The sequence below is a fragment of the Corythoichthys intestinalis genome, chromosome 1 (assembly GCF_030265065.1).
Source record: "Corythoichthys intestinalis isolate RoL2023-P3 chromosome 1, ASM3026506v1, whole genome shotgun sequence".
Lineage (NCBI taxonomy): Eukaryota > Metazoa > Chordata > Actinopteri > Syngnathiformes > Syngnathidae > Corythoichthys > Corythoichthys intestinalis.
Genome location: NC_080395.1, coordinates 75,548,929 through 75,563,700, shown reverse-complemented (window position 1 = coordinate 75,563,700; position 14,772 = coordinate 75,548,929). Strand labels below are relative to the sequence as shown.

At 39.1% G+C, this 14,772-nt stretch overlaps 1 protein-coding gene across 1 annotated transcript in view; it reads left to right on the top strand.

Moving 5' to 3' along the window:
• The window catches only part of shcbp1 (SHC SH2-domain binding protein 1), a 48,349-nt gene extending 39,908 nt beyond the window's left edge, over positions 1-8,441 (top strand). Inside the window, exons 12-13 of the mRNA XM_057852730.1 lie at positions 7,260-7,398; positions 7,771-8,441. Coding sequence (XP_057708713.1) covers positions 7,260-7,398; positions 7,771-8,084 — 453 coding nt within the window. The 3' untranslated portion in view covers positions 8,085-8,441. The remainder of the gene's footprint in view (positions 1-7,259; positions 7,399-7,770) is intronic.
• The last annotated feature ends 6,331 nt before the right edge of the window (positions 8,442-14,772 follow it).

The following is a 14,772-nucleotide window of genomic DNA, read 5'->3' as shown; positions in this document are numbered from 1 at the left end:
AAAGATTGTGCAGATGGTGGATAAACAACCTCGACTAACATCCAAACAAATTCAAGCTGTCCTGCAGTCCGAGGGTACGACAGTGTCAACCCGTACTATTCGTTGGCGTCTGAATGAAAAGGGACTCTATGGTAGGATACCCAGGAAGACCCCATTTCTGACCCAGAGACATAAAAAAAGCAAGGCTGGAGTTCGCCAAAACTTACCTGAGAAAGGCAAAAACGTTTTGGAAGAATGTTCTCTGGTCAGATGAGACAAAAGTAGAGCTTTTTGGGAAAAGGCATCAACATAGATGGGAGAAATTGAGCATTATCTGACAGAATTGCAGGGGTGCCAATGCTTTTGGTCAGCAGAGTATATATAAAAGAAAACAATGATTTCTACATGTGTGCATGCCTGTATCTAAACATTTTTAAATAAATACTGTATATACTGTATATTTATATTAGGGCTGTGAAAATTATTGCGTTAAATGGTGGTAATTAATTTTCTAAATTAATCATGTTATAATATTTGACGCATTTAACGCACATGCCCCGCTCAAACAGATTAAAATGACACCACAGTGTAATGTCCACTTGTTACTTTTTTGTTTTTTTTGTGTTTTGTTGCCCTCTGCAGCCGCTTGGGTGCAACTGATTTTATGGGTTTCAGCAGCATGAGCATTGTGTAATTATTGACATCAACAATGGCGAGCTATTAGTTTGTTTTTTGATTGAACATTTTACAAATTTTATTAAAACGAAAACATTAAGAGGGGTTTTAATATAAAATTTCTATAACTTGGACTAAACTTTTAAGAACTACAAGTCTTTCTATCCATGGATCGCTTTAAGAGAATGTTAATAATGTTAATGCCATCTTGTTGATTTATTGTTATAGTAAACAAATACAGTACTTATGTGCCGTATGTTGAATGTATATATCCGTCTTGTCTTATCTTTCCATTCCAACAATAATTTACAGAAAAATATGGCATATTTTATAGAAAGTTTAAATTTGGGCTTAATTTTTAAGCTGTAATTAACTCTATTAAAAATTTTAACCATTTGACAGCCCTAATTTATATATATATATATATATATATATATATATATATATATATATATATATATATATAGATAGATAGATAGATAGATATACATATTGGGCCTGAACGATATTGGAAAAAACTATTGCTGCGATTTTTTTGGGGTTTGCGATATATTGCAATATTATATTGCGATATTAAAAAAATGTATATATATTTTTTTCAAGAAATTTTCACAAGATGACTTAAATAGCTGTTTGGAAAGACTTTAGATGACTCACCATCACCACAGTGTACAGTCATCCCTTGTTTTTCGCTGTTAATGGGGACCAGAACCCGCCGCGATAAGTGAAAAACCGCGAAGTAGCGCACCCCCCCTTTTTTTTTTTTTTATTGTGTGTTTTTTGTGCCCAATGTATTTATTCAGATTTAGCATTGCAAAGAGATACATATAAGACATGTTTTTTCTCACTTTTCCCCCCAAAGTGATTTAAAAAATGTATATAAATAAATGGTTTTTAAGCACTTCAAATGTCATAATTATGATAAGTTTTAAACATAACTCTCCAACCAAATCATTTTTGAACAAGAATAAAGTACTGTAGCAGATAAATGCTTGGCTTTATTAAATGCTTCTGTTTATCTACTTTAGCTGTGACCGTTGAAGTGACATGTAGAAATTTCAAACTCCTCATGATCACTTCTGGCATTTAAATGTCTCCAACGTCCCCACAGTACACACATTCATTCCAGCGCGGCTTCCTTGCAACTGTTTAACAAGTTAAACGATGATTGACAGATGCCCGTGTGAAGTCTGCTTCTTTGGCCAGATCAAAGCCATCATTGTGCCGCAGTGACTGAGAGGATCAAAAGGCTGGGAGAGGGAGGGTAGGAGGCTGTGCGCAGACCAGAAAGTGAGGCGTATGTGGATCAAAAAAAAAGAAAAACTATCGCACGTGCTTGCGATGTGACTATTGCGCACACGCACATCGCGATGGCGATGTTTAAACGATATATCGTTCAGGCTTAATACGTAAATATATATACACACATATATATATATATATACACACACACACACATATATATATATTTATATATATACACACACACATATATATATATATTTTATCTGCGATGGACTGAGGGTGCGAAGTTTAAACCACGATAGACTGAGGGATCACGGTAATTTCCGTTTTTTTATGACACTGTGACTGCACATGACATTTGAGTCAATGACCAGCCATTATTTGTCATTGGCTGTAGAAATAGATTAAGCTGAAGCGGATGAATGTTTTGAGTCTAGATGGCCCGTTGAGTAAACGTGTTGCTGTGTTCGGCCGCTCGTCACTCTGCTAACTCTCTAACTCACCCGGAACGCACACAGCTCTTAAGTCTCTGTGCCGGAAACGCGCACGGCAAAATATAGTTTCCCCCCGGACACAACATGCCCCACTTAAGCTCCATGGGTGAATTCTGTCACAAGGTAGTGGTCACCACAAAGCCCATTTTTCTGCTTACAATACTAAATTGCAAATTGCTCCAGAATATAGTAGCAATATGTCGTATAATTTGAGTTGTCCCTTTTAATAATTTCGCAAGTCGCGCCGGAATGTGTCGCATCACCGGCCAAACTATGAAGAAAAAAATTCTGTGATTTATAGTCCCAAAAATAATGTATATTAAGGTATATACATACTGTGTACATATATGTGTATATATACAGTATATGTATATATACACTGTGTATATGTATAATATATACACGGTGGAAAACACTCAGGTGACTTGAGGTTCCACTCTGAGACCACCAATTTGGCCAACTTTCAAAAATTTCTGATATGCATGTGTGATAAATCATTGGAAAGCTTAAAATCAAAATTTTCTGGGGGGACGAAAAATTTTGAACAGGAGGGCATTTTTAAAACAAAAAAAAAAACATTTTTAAACAGCGAAACCCTATCTGGAGGTGAGAGCATGAAAGACCAGAATTAAAGACGCCATGACTTTAACGACATATTATAGCGTACTTGCCTTGTTTCAATCCAAAAAACTCCATGTAGCATGTATCACTGAGTGTCAAGACACAGCTGTGAATGGCTGAAGCTGGATTTTTTTGGGAATTTTATGGGTGAAACATGGTAATATAACAAGGGTCGCGATGCAGAAATCGCAGACATCAAGGATTGATCGAGATTTTCATTTACTTACCCTTTTAAAAAAAAAAATCTTCAATTTTTATTTGAGAAAATGCTACAGTAACAACAAAAAATACAATTAAGCAATAGTTATGAGGTAGATATCCGTAGATACCACTTTTTTACAGACACCTTTTTTTTTATTGTGACGTAATTTGAATAAAAGTTTAAAATATGCGAGTGAATAATATTTAAAGTAATTTCTTTTTATACGAAATATTAGACATAATGATTCTAAGCCAGGGGTGGGCAAACTATTCCACAAAGGGCCGCAGGTGCAGGTTTTTGTTCATACCCATCATGAGGACAGCCTTTCACCAATCTGGTTTATTACAAGTGCAATCAGTTGATTGCAGTCAGGTGCTTCTTGTTTCCACTGAAACCTCATTGGTTAAACTGTCTGTGCTGAATCAGTTGGAACAAAGACCAGGACCCACTGCGGCCCTCGAGGACCGGTTTGCCCACCCCTGTTCTAAGCAAAAAATGACATTTTGAATAATAAATGTAATTAATCACCTTCGTTTTATAGCTGGGTTGAAACAAAAGCTGTTACGCGACGTCTGAAAACGGGGGTTTCCAGGGTAAAATGGACAAATTAAGAATGGTTCAGGGGCTTACTGCACCATGAATCTGCTACGGCAGCATATGGACATGTTGTTCTATCAAACACAAGTTATTTTGGCTTTAAATACTGCAGTTTCTTTGAAAGAGGAGTGCAAGAGCAGAAACTGCTTTTTCAGTCTTGTCTGTGTTTTCCACCATATATACTGTATATTATAGATAGTCCGATTATCGTCTCGATTCTTGGTTAAAAGCAAAACAAACTGGCAGTTTGAATTCAATCTGTCGAAGAATTAAGCTAGTCTGTTAGGTTTGTTATGATAAGGGGGCTGCCACATTTGCATTTTTCGTTCAAAATTTTAGTGAATAAATGCTTAAATCACTAAATTCCTTATAGATATGGACGTAAAACAGTCTCGATTCTTGGTTAAAAGCAAAAACAGGGCATCTATTTTACATAAATTTGTCGAAGAATGACGCCAATGATTCCCATTGATTTTTTTTTTCACGTTTCAAAATGCATGCATTGTACAAAAAAATATAATAATTGCCTTGAATCCTCGAACAAATCACTCCTGAGACAATCCTTGTCGTTAGTATGCGTTCCAGATGTCGTACTTTTTTAAGGTAATTCCAAACACCGCATATGTGATAGTCATTTCCACCTAGTTCTAATAAATGAAGCGGACTCACATGGCCCCCTACAGGCGGGCGGTGCGCGAAGAATACCTTAGGGTGACTCGTCAAGTAAATTATGATGTCTATGGAAAAGCATAATATCTACTTAACCGTTCCAGCACAAACGATCACCAAAATTTTTTAATCGAAACTGGGGGGCTATCTGACCTCAGGTTTACGTTTAACAGAATTGTAAATATCTCTAAAACGACAGTAGCACGAACAAAACTTAAAGCACAAACGATTGACATCATTTTTATATAAATTTGCCTTCCTGAAAGTCCGTAGAGATGGTCACCAAGCACATGAGCCTTGAAGTCCTCAAAGAAGAAGACTGAGTCCCCAAAAGGGCACTCTCCAGCACCCCTTCCAGGGACTCCAAATAGGGTGTATAATCTGAACTGCTATTTGCTGCTTGAGCACAAACAACAGTCAGGACCTTTCCTCGTACCTGAAGGTGGAGGAAGGCTACCTTCTTGGCCATTGGGGTGAACCTCAAAGTGCAGGCACCGAGTCGGGGAGCAATAAGTATGCCCACACCTGCCCGCGCCGGGCACTTTGACACTTTGACAGGTGTATGTAGGTGCCAGGGTGAAAAATATCTTACCATTGGTACCCCCACAGTGGCTCCATCCCTCATTCATTTTGTTGTTTTATTGCTTTACAACTTTTATAGACAACATTTTAGCGGCTAGGTTTTTATTTTAAAGGGGAAGTTCAGAATTTTTGACATTCGGCTTAATCTTCCACTTAGCTGAGATATAATTAGTCGGTGGAGTTGTTTCATTTAAAAAAAAAAAAATTTTTTTAAACCTGTCCTGTTCAGCTGTTTTACACAGAGAATGGAAGTCTAAGTGTCCGGTTAGTCTGAACAGTTTTAATGTTTCACATGGAGAGTATGACCTACTCCCATTGTGATCGTTCAACAGACCTCGTTTATTATGACAAAGCAGCGAACAGGAAGGGGTTATGGGGGAACAGAAGAAAAGAAACACAAGAAAAGAATGAAAAGAAACAACAACAAGAAATACATTGAACGCCTACACTAACTATGAATATGTAGGTGATATCGTCAGCTAGATGTATTTCCGGTTGACACCATGTGGGGGGGCCTGTTGACCAGGGAAAGAAGGGGAGGGGGGTGGGGAAGTCTATAAGCTAAGTGATTGGGAGGTGTAGAGTGTACACAAATCAACTCTGTGATCTGGAACCCAGTAATCGTGTGAGTTCCTTGTGAATGTAAGCCTGTTGGCGTCCGACCCTACGCTGCCCCATTGCCAATCCCGGCACCGGGACCCCCCACCCGAGCGCGCCCAATCACATCCAGCCGCACGCGAGCCCCACCAAACACGCGACAGCCACACAGACGAGCAGAGACGCCGCGCCCCCACCCAGCCAGCCCGGGGAGGGAGGGCAGACAGGGGGATGGAGGGGCAGTGCAGCCCATCCCTCCTCCTGCAGCCCAGCAAAGGAGCCATCGTCACCCCCTCGGGATCCAGGGTGGTCCCATGGGCCACCCGCGCTCCCATCAACCAGCCCTCAGGGATGGGAAGAAAGGATGCACCACAAACCCCCCCCAACAGGTCCCATCATTCATCCCACAACCTTGGTGTGTGATGCATTAAAATCAGGGGGGAGCCGGGACTGTATGGCCCCATCCCAACTTTCCCCGAAGGAATGAATAAGTATGTAGGTGCCAGGGTGAAAAATATTTACATTGCAACGGTGGAGTTGATTTCAACAAATTCCGTGCAGTTTGTAAGTTATTTGTTAGCTTAAGGGCTCCGGTGTGGCTAAGCTAGCTCGAGTTAATGGCGCCCGCTTAGCATGCAAATAAAAAAGATATTTAATGGATTTAATATAGCCAAATAAATTCAAAATGCAGATCATTGTTCGAAATACCCATGCGGCCTAAACAATGTCACACCAACAGTTGTTAATTCATTTCATTCAGCGGGATTATTTTTATAGATGTGTAATGCGACCACAATCGAGAGGAGTGCTTCGACCACTTGTTCTCAGTCTTCTGGGGATTCCCTTTCGTTCCCATAAAAAAAGAGCGTTGAAAAAAACGATGTGATAGCACTCCGCCCTGCTTGCCCAGACAGCCTGTTCACTGCAGAGCTGCTAGATTACAAAAGTGTTGCTGTTCATACTACAATTGTTGACATGTAGTGGTAAGTTTTACTAACTTTATCCTGAAAACACAGCCAACACAGTGATTCCAATGCGTGCATATGTTGTTGTTTTTTTGGTATGCTAAGTAAGCACCATTAACTCGAGCTAGTTTAGCCAATCTGGAGCCCTGAAACTAACCAACTGCACGGAATTTGTTGAAATCAACTCCACAGACTCATTATACCCCCGCCAACTCGAAGATAAAGCCTTATGACCTACTTTAAATTCATAGGAAAGTCGGTTACATACAATTACATTTTTCGGCCACTGGGGAGGCGCTGCCCTCCCTGCCGCCTCCCAATCTCCGCCTATGGCCGTCTCGTTATGTTGTAATCTCCCAAAAGACATTTTTAGCTTGTTACCGTCGCGTCATCGTCATGAAAAAAAGTTGGTTGGCGAAATATTTTTGTTAACGTCATCGTTGACGCAAACAACACTACCGCCAACAAGCCCTCATCCAGGTCACTACAAACTATTCCACCACAACATACAATCATACACGATAGAATATTTTCTTCAAGTCCTTAGGATTGTCCCTTAAAAATGTTGACCCGATACTGTATGTTAAGATTCTATTATTGTGTTTGATATACGTACTCTTTTCCTAATTACAGGACTTGGATGTGAATGTGAAACCTTCAATCACCATGGATAACAATGTGATTCATAATAATGAAGGTTATGGGGTGATTCTTGTGAAACCCACTCAAAGTCAAGACGGAGACATTCCTTTTGACAAATGTGATGACAAAGGTAAAGGGTTCTAAACACCTGAAATATGTTCATCTTTTTAATTTAGTTTTATTAGCTACAGTACAGGTAGAAGCTTTTTTTGGACAGCCAGCCTGTCCACCTTAAAAAGATCAACAAGGTTTATAACTTGCACCTTAGCTGCACTTTAAAAATGAGCCATGGATTTTTTTTTTTCACATTATGTGTGAATAAGATGAAATTTACCTACCTGTTACATCCCTTGAACACAATTTGCAGCATTGTTAGCTATGCACATCTTTTTTTGCTTTGTTGAATTTCTACTATTTAGGAATAATAAATTATTCCTAAACAAAAGTAAATATCCGCAACATGGAAGCATTATATTTTTAATCAAGTTCATTCTTCTTTTAGATGACCTTGTAAAGGCCGTTGAACGAATGTTTGAAGGTGGATCGCAGGAAAATGTTGCCCAGCAACCCATCACCACATCGAGCACAATTACAAGCAATTTGGAAGACGGTCAATCGAAGTCGATTGATACTAAGAATCAAGACAATGTGAGTTCGGCAAGGAATTGGCTGTTTTCTCATCCACCTAGCATCAAAAAGCATGCATCCTGTAGCCTGGCTTTGCAAGAAACATTTGCCCACAAGATATTTATCTCTTTTGAGGGAAACCAATTCAAACGTAATGGCGTTGGTGACTTTGGCACTTTTTTATACTAAATCCAGATAAATGATTATTAAGTGTAACACACTGACCTACATATTCACTTGAATGCACTTTTGATTTTTATATCTGGTCATTGATTTGCAGTTACGGCCCATGTCACACTTCTTGAAAAAGATGTAGGAATGTTTTCTTTACACCTTTTACCGCTGTTAAGGGTAAAATACTGTTGCAGCAATGTATTTGTTTGGTTTTTTTTTGACCAAAATGTCAATTGCCACCAAATTAAAGCTTTTTCATCCCTCAATAAATGGCAATCTTTTAAATGTTTTAATGCAGTGATTCAATTATTTTCTGTTACGCCCCCCCCAGGAAGACGTAAACGTTTCACGCCCACCCAACTCTGCCGCCACTGTAAATAGCATCATTTGTGGATAAAAGTATTATTATTATTATAAGTACACCTCTGCATAACATTGTGTCATTTTTAATTTTAAAGAAATGTGATACAGATCAGCTTACAATAAAGAATAACTTTATTAACATTGCTTTGTTTGCACATAGACTTCATGATGTATTGACAGGGCGCGGGGCCGATAAATAGGGGGCCTGCATTGTTGGTGAGGCCGTCAAAGCTGACCAAGTGGAATCACAGACAAAGAGCTTTTTTCATTGAAAATTGTTGTGAATAAATGCTTAAATCCCTGAATTCTTTATAGATATGGACGTAAAACAGTCTCGATTCTTGGTTTAAAAAAAACAAACAAAAAAACTGCAGTTAGCATTTATTTTGCGTAAATATTGTGAAGTACGATGCTAGTCTGTTACTGAATTTAGCTAGCGGCCAACTTACGAAAACAGAGCTTTTCCGGTGAAAATTCTTGTGAATAAATGCTTAAATCCCCGAATTCTTCATAGATATGGACGTAAAACAGTCTCGATTCTTGGTTAAAAGCAACAAAAAATGTGCAGTTAGCATTTATTTTACGTAAATATTGCGAACTATGATGCCAGTGCAGTAACGGCTAATTTATTCCATTGATTTTTTTCACAACGTTTCAAAATGCATGCATGGTACGAAAAATATAATAATTAGCTTGAACCCTCCAACAAATCACTTCCTGTTTGTATGCGGTACAGCTTTCCTACTTTTTCATCAGGAATCCGGCGTTAGATTGCTGCGTACGTGTGTTTGTGAATAGTTCCTCTTGATGTGGGTGACCCCCTAATTGAAGGCGAGGCGCTGCACATGACCGATCTGACCCGTCATTACCATTATGAAGTCTATGGTTTATAACAAAAAAGACTGAAAGCGCATCAATTTGCCTCAATTATAATAAAAAGTCACATTCACACTGGAAAAATACTCAAGGTACATTTTTTACCTTTTGAAACTGAAAAATTAATAAAATCAATGAATAATAAATTCAAAATGATTAGCAACATTAACTCATGAGGATAATATGCCAAACAATTTTACCGAAAAAACAAAAATTAATGTAACAAAAACAAGTGTCATTGCACAGAGGGACAGTTTTGATTTTTGCTGCAGGCAGTATCCGCTCCTATGCTACGGTGTGGGGTTATTTGGCAGTGGGCAACTTGGTATGCCACTTTTTAGGATGCTAACTAGGGGTGTGACAAAATATTGTAGTGGTGATATATCGTGATACTTTACATTCCAAAAGGTTATCGACATGCTCATGCCAAGAATCGAGATACCGTTTTAAAAAGATGTCAATGTCTAAATTATAAAATAAGGAACCAACAAGTTAATACAGAAATATTCTACCATAATAATGTTTCTCTTAACCATGGCTGCCACCAGTGTTGTTAATAACGGCGTTACAATATAACGGCATTACTAACGGCGTTATTTTTTTCAGTAGTGGGTAATCTAATTAATTACTTTTCTCATCTTGGCAACGCCGTTACCGTTACTGAGGACGGAAAGGCATGCGTTACTATGCGTTATTATATTGGTCGAAAAGTCTGAGGGAGACTGACTCACCGAGACAACAGAGCAGAGCAGGAGTGGGGAGGAGGCAAGAAAGTTTTGACGCCGAGCAAACGCGATGCTAGGTAGCTCCAATAATACCTGTTGTAGCCGATAGCGTACAAACTACGCCCGCATGTTATGGTAGATATGGTAGACATGGTAGATATCACATGTACTGTATATAGATATAACTAGATGCAAATGACAGACACGTTAGTAGTTACGTTAGTAAACAGCCGCTACTTAAAGCAGTAGACCTTTTATTACGGCTCTGTTGTAGAGAACCTTCCTAGCGAACCTAAGTAACTTTTTATCTAAAATACTTCTAAATCGGCAAAATCTTGACTTGAATCTATCTTTAAATGATGACACAATTTTAAAACTTTCATATGTCGAAAGTAGAGACAAGGGAACTAATGCAATAATGGGAGCAATTTTAACAACTTTTAACAGTTGATTCAGGGTAAAGGATAAATTAGGGTAAAGAATTGGGCTCGGGCCAATTGTACCAAAAACCTTCACAAAAAACTTAACATAGTGTGGCCAATGTTTTTTTTTTTTTTTTTTTTTGTGAGGGAAAAAAAAAGAAGTAATTATCACCAATTACTTTGCCAAGTAATTAATTACTCTTACATTCAGGTAATTGAGTTACTAATGCAATTACTTTTTGGGAGAAGTAATTCGTAACTATAATTAATTACTTTTTTTCAGTAAGATTAACAACACTGGCTGCCACTGATGGCGCTTGACGCCCAATCCATTAAGACTGGGAAGGGCGAATGAACATTCGTTAATTGGAAACTAGAGCATTCACAGTCACTCTTTCTGATTTTTGGGACAGTTACAGTTCACTTTCTGTTCATTTTACGGCATTTACAGGTCACTTCCTTTTGAGTTTGAGTCACTGCCTATTTATTCTCAGGTCGCTTCCTGTTTTGTAAGGCAAGACAAGGCAAATTCATTTGTATATCACAATTCAACAAAAGGCAATTCAAAGTGCTTTACATCACATGATATCCACGAGCAGAGATAAAATGATTCATAAAAATCACATAAAATCAGAAGAAAGGTCAAACAAAGACGATTGAGACAGGAAAGAAAATTATACATATAATGAATGGAAAGCAAATAGCTTGAAATTTGAAATACTGTATATAGACAGTTATGGATATGCTGTGATAAACAAAAGCATTTTTAGCCTTGATTTAAAGGAGCTAATAGTTTGAGCACACTTCAGACCTTCAGGTAACTTGTTCCAGAGGTGAGGAGCATAATAATTAAATGCTGCCTCACCCTGCTTGGCTCTTGTTCTTGGAACATACAGGGGACCGGTTCCAGATGACCCTAAGGGTCTAGCTGCTTCATAGGGAGCCAACAAATCAAACATGTATTTTTGTCCAAGGCCATTAAGTGTTTTGTAGACAAGCAGTAGTGTTTTATAATCTATCCTTTGACTCACTGGAAGCCAGTGTAACAATTTCAAAACCGGTGTAATGTAGTCCAGTTTCCTTGTATTTGTAAGGACTCTGGAAGCAATATTCTGTACTAGCTGCAGCTTCCTGACAGATTTTTTTGCAATAGACCAATCTACTGAAAATGAATGCATACATAAGTTTTTCCATGTCTTGTTTAGTCAGAAGCCCCTTAACTGACTGCCACTGACAGCCATAGACGTTCAATCTGTTTGAAGTGGGAGGGATGGCAGCGAATGAACGAATGTTCATTGACTGCCACCCTTACAGTTGAAATGGATTGGACGTTTACTAGTGATAAACTCATTCCAATTCACATTAGAAGATTTTCTGTTAATTAGTTGTTTGTAGAATATCCTAGACGGATTTCCTGATCAATGTATCGATAATCGTTGCATCGCCATATCATCGTTATTGTGAGCTTTGTATCGCAAATCATATTGTATCGTGAGGTACCAAGAGGTTCCCACTCCTACTGCTAAGCGTTGCTGTAAATCAGTGGTCTCCGAACTATTCCACATAGAGCCGCAGTGGGTGCAGGATTTCACTCCAACAAAACAAGACCACGCCTTTTCACCAGTCTGGTGTTTTATAAGTGTAATCAGTTGATTGCAGTCAGGTGCTGCTTGATTTAGTAGAAACCACATTGGTTAAAAGGTCTGTGCTTGATCGGTATGAACAAAAACCAGGACCCACAGCGGCCCTCGAGGACCGGTTTAGAGACCCCTGCTGTAAATGAATGGAATATCGCAAAAAAATGTTTCTGTCGTTACGGACAACGCAGCTATTATGGTTGTCGCTGCCCAGCTGAGTAATTTAAGCCATCTGACATGCTACGCCCACACGCTGAACTGTGATTTTTCATCTGCAGGAGTCAATGCACAGTGCAGCACATGTTAATCTGAGCACATGGATAAACTCTTGTTCTTATACAAGAACATTGAATTTTCTCAGTAGCTAAACACATTTGACCTGTGGCCTATACTACGAACTGAGTTCAACCTCCCCAGAAGTAATCCAGTTTACCAGCGGGTAACCGGAGTTGACAAAACCTGGTTGTCTAGTTTGTGGTCAGTCGGTGCTACGACGCTGATTATGAGGTTGATTAGTCGAACCTGTGTCAACTCAGTCAGAGTTACTGCGCGTTCACATAAAAGGGGGAGGAGACCAGAGTCAAACACTACTACGATGGCACCGGCACCTTACTTCACGGAGGAGGAATGCGCGATGATCATGCGGAGTTATGAGGAATTAAAATCCACCCTCACCGCGAAATCGAACACCGTTTCAGCGAGTAGAGCGCGACGGGTCTGTTGACAGCGAATTTACAGATCGTGTGATTTGTGAATGCGTCAATATGCCAGTTTACTTATGCCCATGCAAAGAAATAAAGCCTGCTGTCAGGACAATAAAATAAGATTTGGTACGTTAACAGTAAAAAAATAATTTATCACGCATCACCACATGAAGCAGGATAATTGTATGTTTAGTCCCATTGACTGTATGAATACGTATGTCCTTTTTTTTTTTTTCCTTAGTTTGGGCCTAAAAAATCAAGCCCGACCCGAGCCCGATCAATTAACTTGATTTGCAGGCCCGAGCCCGACCCGACCCCCCCTCCATAAGTTTATGTTATCTTTGTGAGGACTCAGGAGAAGGAAATGCGGGGATGCCATGCGTTGTTGCGTGAATTAAAGCCCGTCTTTTGTAACCAATTTTCACAGTTAAACAAGACTGTAAGATGAGTATTCAATAAACATTTATATCTTTTATATTTGTGCGTCTGTCCTATCAGTGGATTTGACATTTAATTTAATCTCTTCGAGTTGTCAGAAAAAAACGCAGGTTTTCTCAATGTTTACATAGTCTACATATTTCTATGATTATTATTAACTCATTTACACAACGAAATAACCCCGGAAAAGTCAGTTAAATATATTTCTTGTATATGAGAGCAAAGCTCCGCATTCGTTTACATTCAGCAATTTCAACGATCAATTTGAAGCGTTTCCATACCCCACTTCAAATCGCACGGCATACAGTGTTCTTACGCAGATATTCAGCATCACCATTGGAATGCATATATTGTCCCTGGCGAAAGAGCGCACGGAGAGGCACACAATCTGCCCGTTTGTGAGGGCCTGACTTCGGCGGGTTACATTATAGTGACGTCCGCCTCGATCAGTTGGCACAGGTAAAGAATTCCCTCAGCTGAAAATCTATATCTTTCATGGAGAACATCTCCCGGGTACGCCAGCGGATTCTGGCGGTCTCCAAAAACCCGTGCCCTCCGAAGAGAGCCCCTCACAATCCGCGCGCCAATGTCGTATGGGTCGTCCAGGTACGCTGTCATTGTCAGGAGGACACGTCTGCGGAGGAGTGCTGTTTAAATATAGCGTGGTTAATTAGAATTCTGGGGTTAAGCAAGATCTAACTCTGAGACGACCAGGTTTCTCGTGTGGCGTGTGTTGCCATGGCAACACTTCTCGGTTCCAACATATCCACCTTTCGTAGTCTCGCTTAGCTGCGAACTTAGGTCGCACGTGATAAAGTTACTCTCGAAGTTACCCTGCTAAGCCAGAAAACTGGCTTCGTAGTATAGGCCACTGTCCTGCATATTTTTTTATTTTTTTAATTATTTGTACCTTAGGGAAACCCGTTAATGTTTACATGTTACACAACTTAAAGCAGAAAAGCACTTTTTTGAGCCATTTTTATTGAAGTAGTAGTACACTTTGTCTTTCATATATACCTAGTTGGAGAAATATATATGGCGGAAACTCTCAGGTGACTTAAGTTTCGCTCTGTAACCCTCAATTTGGCCAAATTTCAAAATTGTCCTATAAGCAAGTGTGATATATCATTGGAAAGCTTAAAATCTAAATTTTCTGGGGGAAGACAAATTTTGAACAGGACGGCATTTAAAAAAAAAAAAAAAAAAACCCTACCTGGAGGTGACAGCACGCGAGAGCAGAAATACAGACGCCATGATTTTAACGAGATATTACAAAAACTCCATGTAGCATGTATCACCGAGTGTCAAGACACAGCTGTGAATGGCCACAGCTGGATTTATGGGGGATTTTATGGGTGAAACATAGTAATATAACAAGGGTCGCGATGCAGAAATAGCAGACCTTGTAAAGGTTTTTTTTATTTTCAGATTTTCTTTGGATCAATTATTTATCATCTAAAATATTGGGGAAAATGCGACAGTAACGAAAAAAATACAATTAAGCGATGGTTATGAGGTAGATATCTGTGACTTTTATA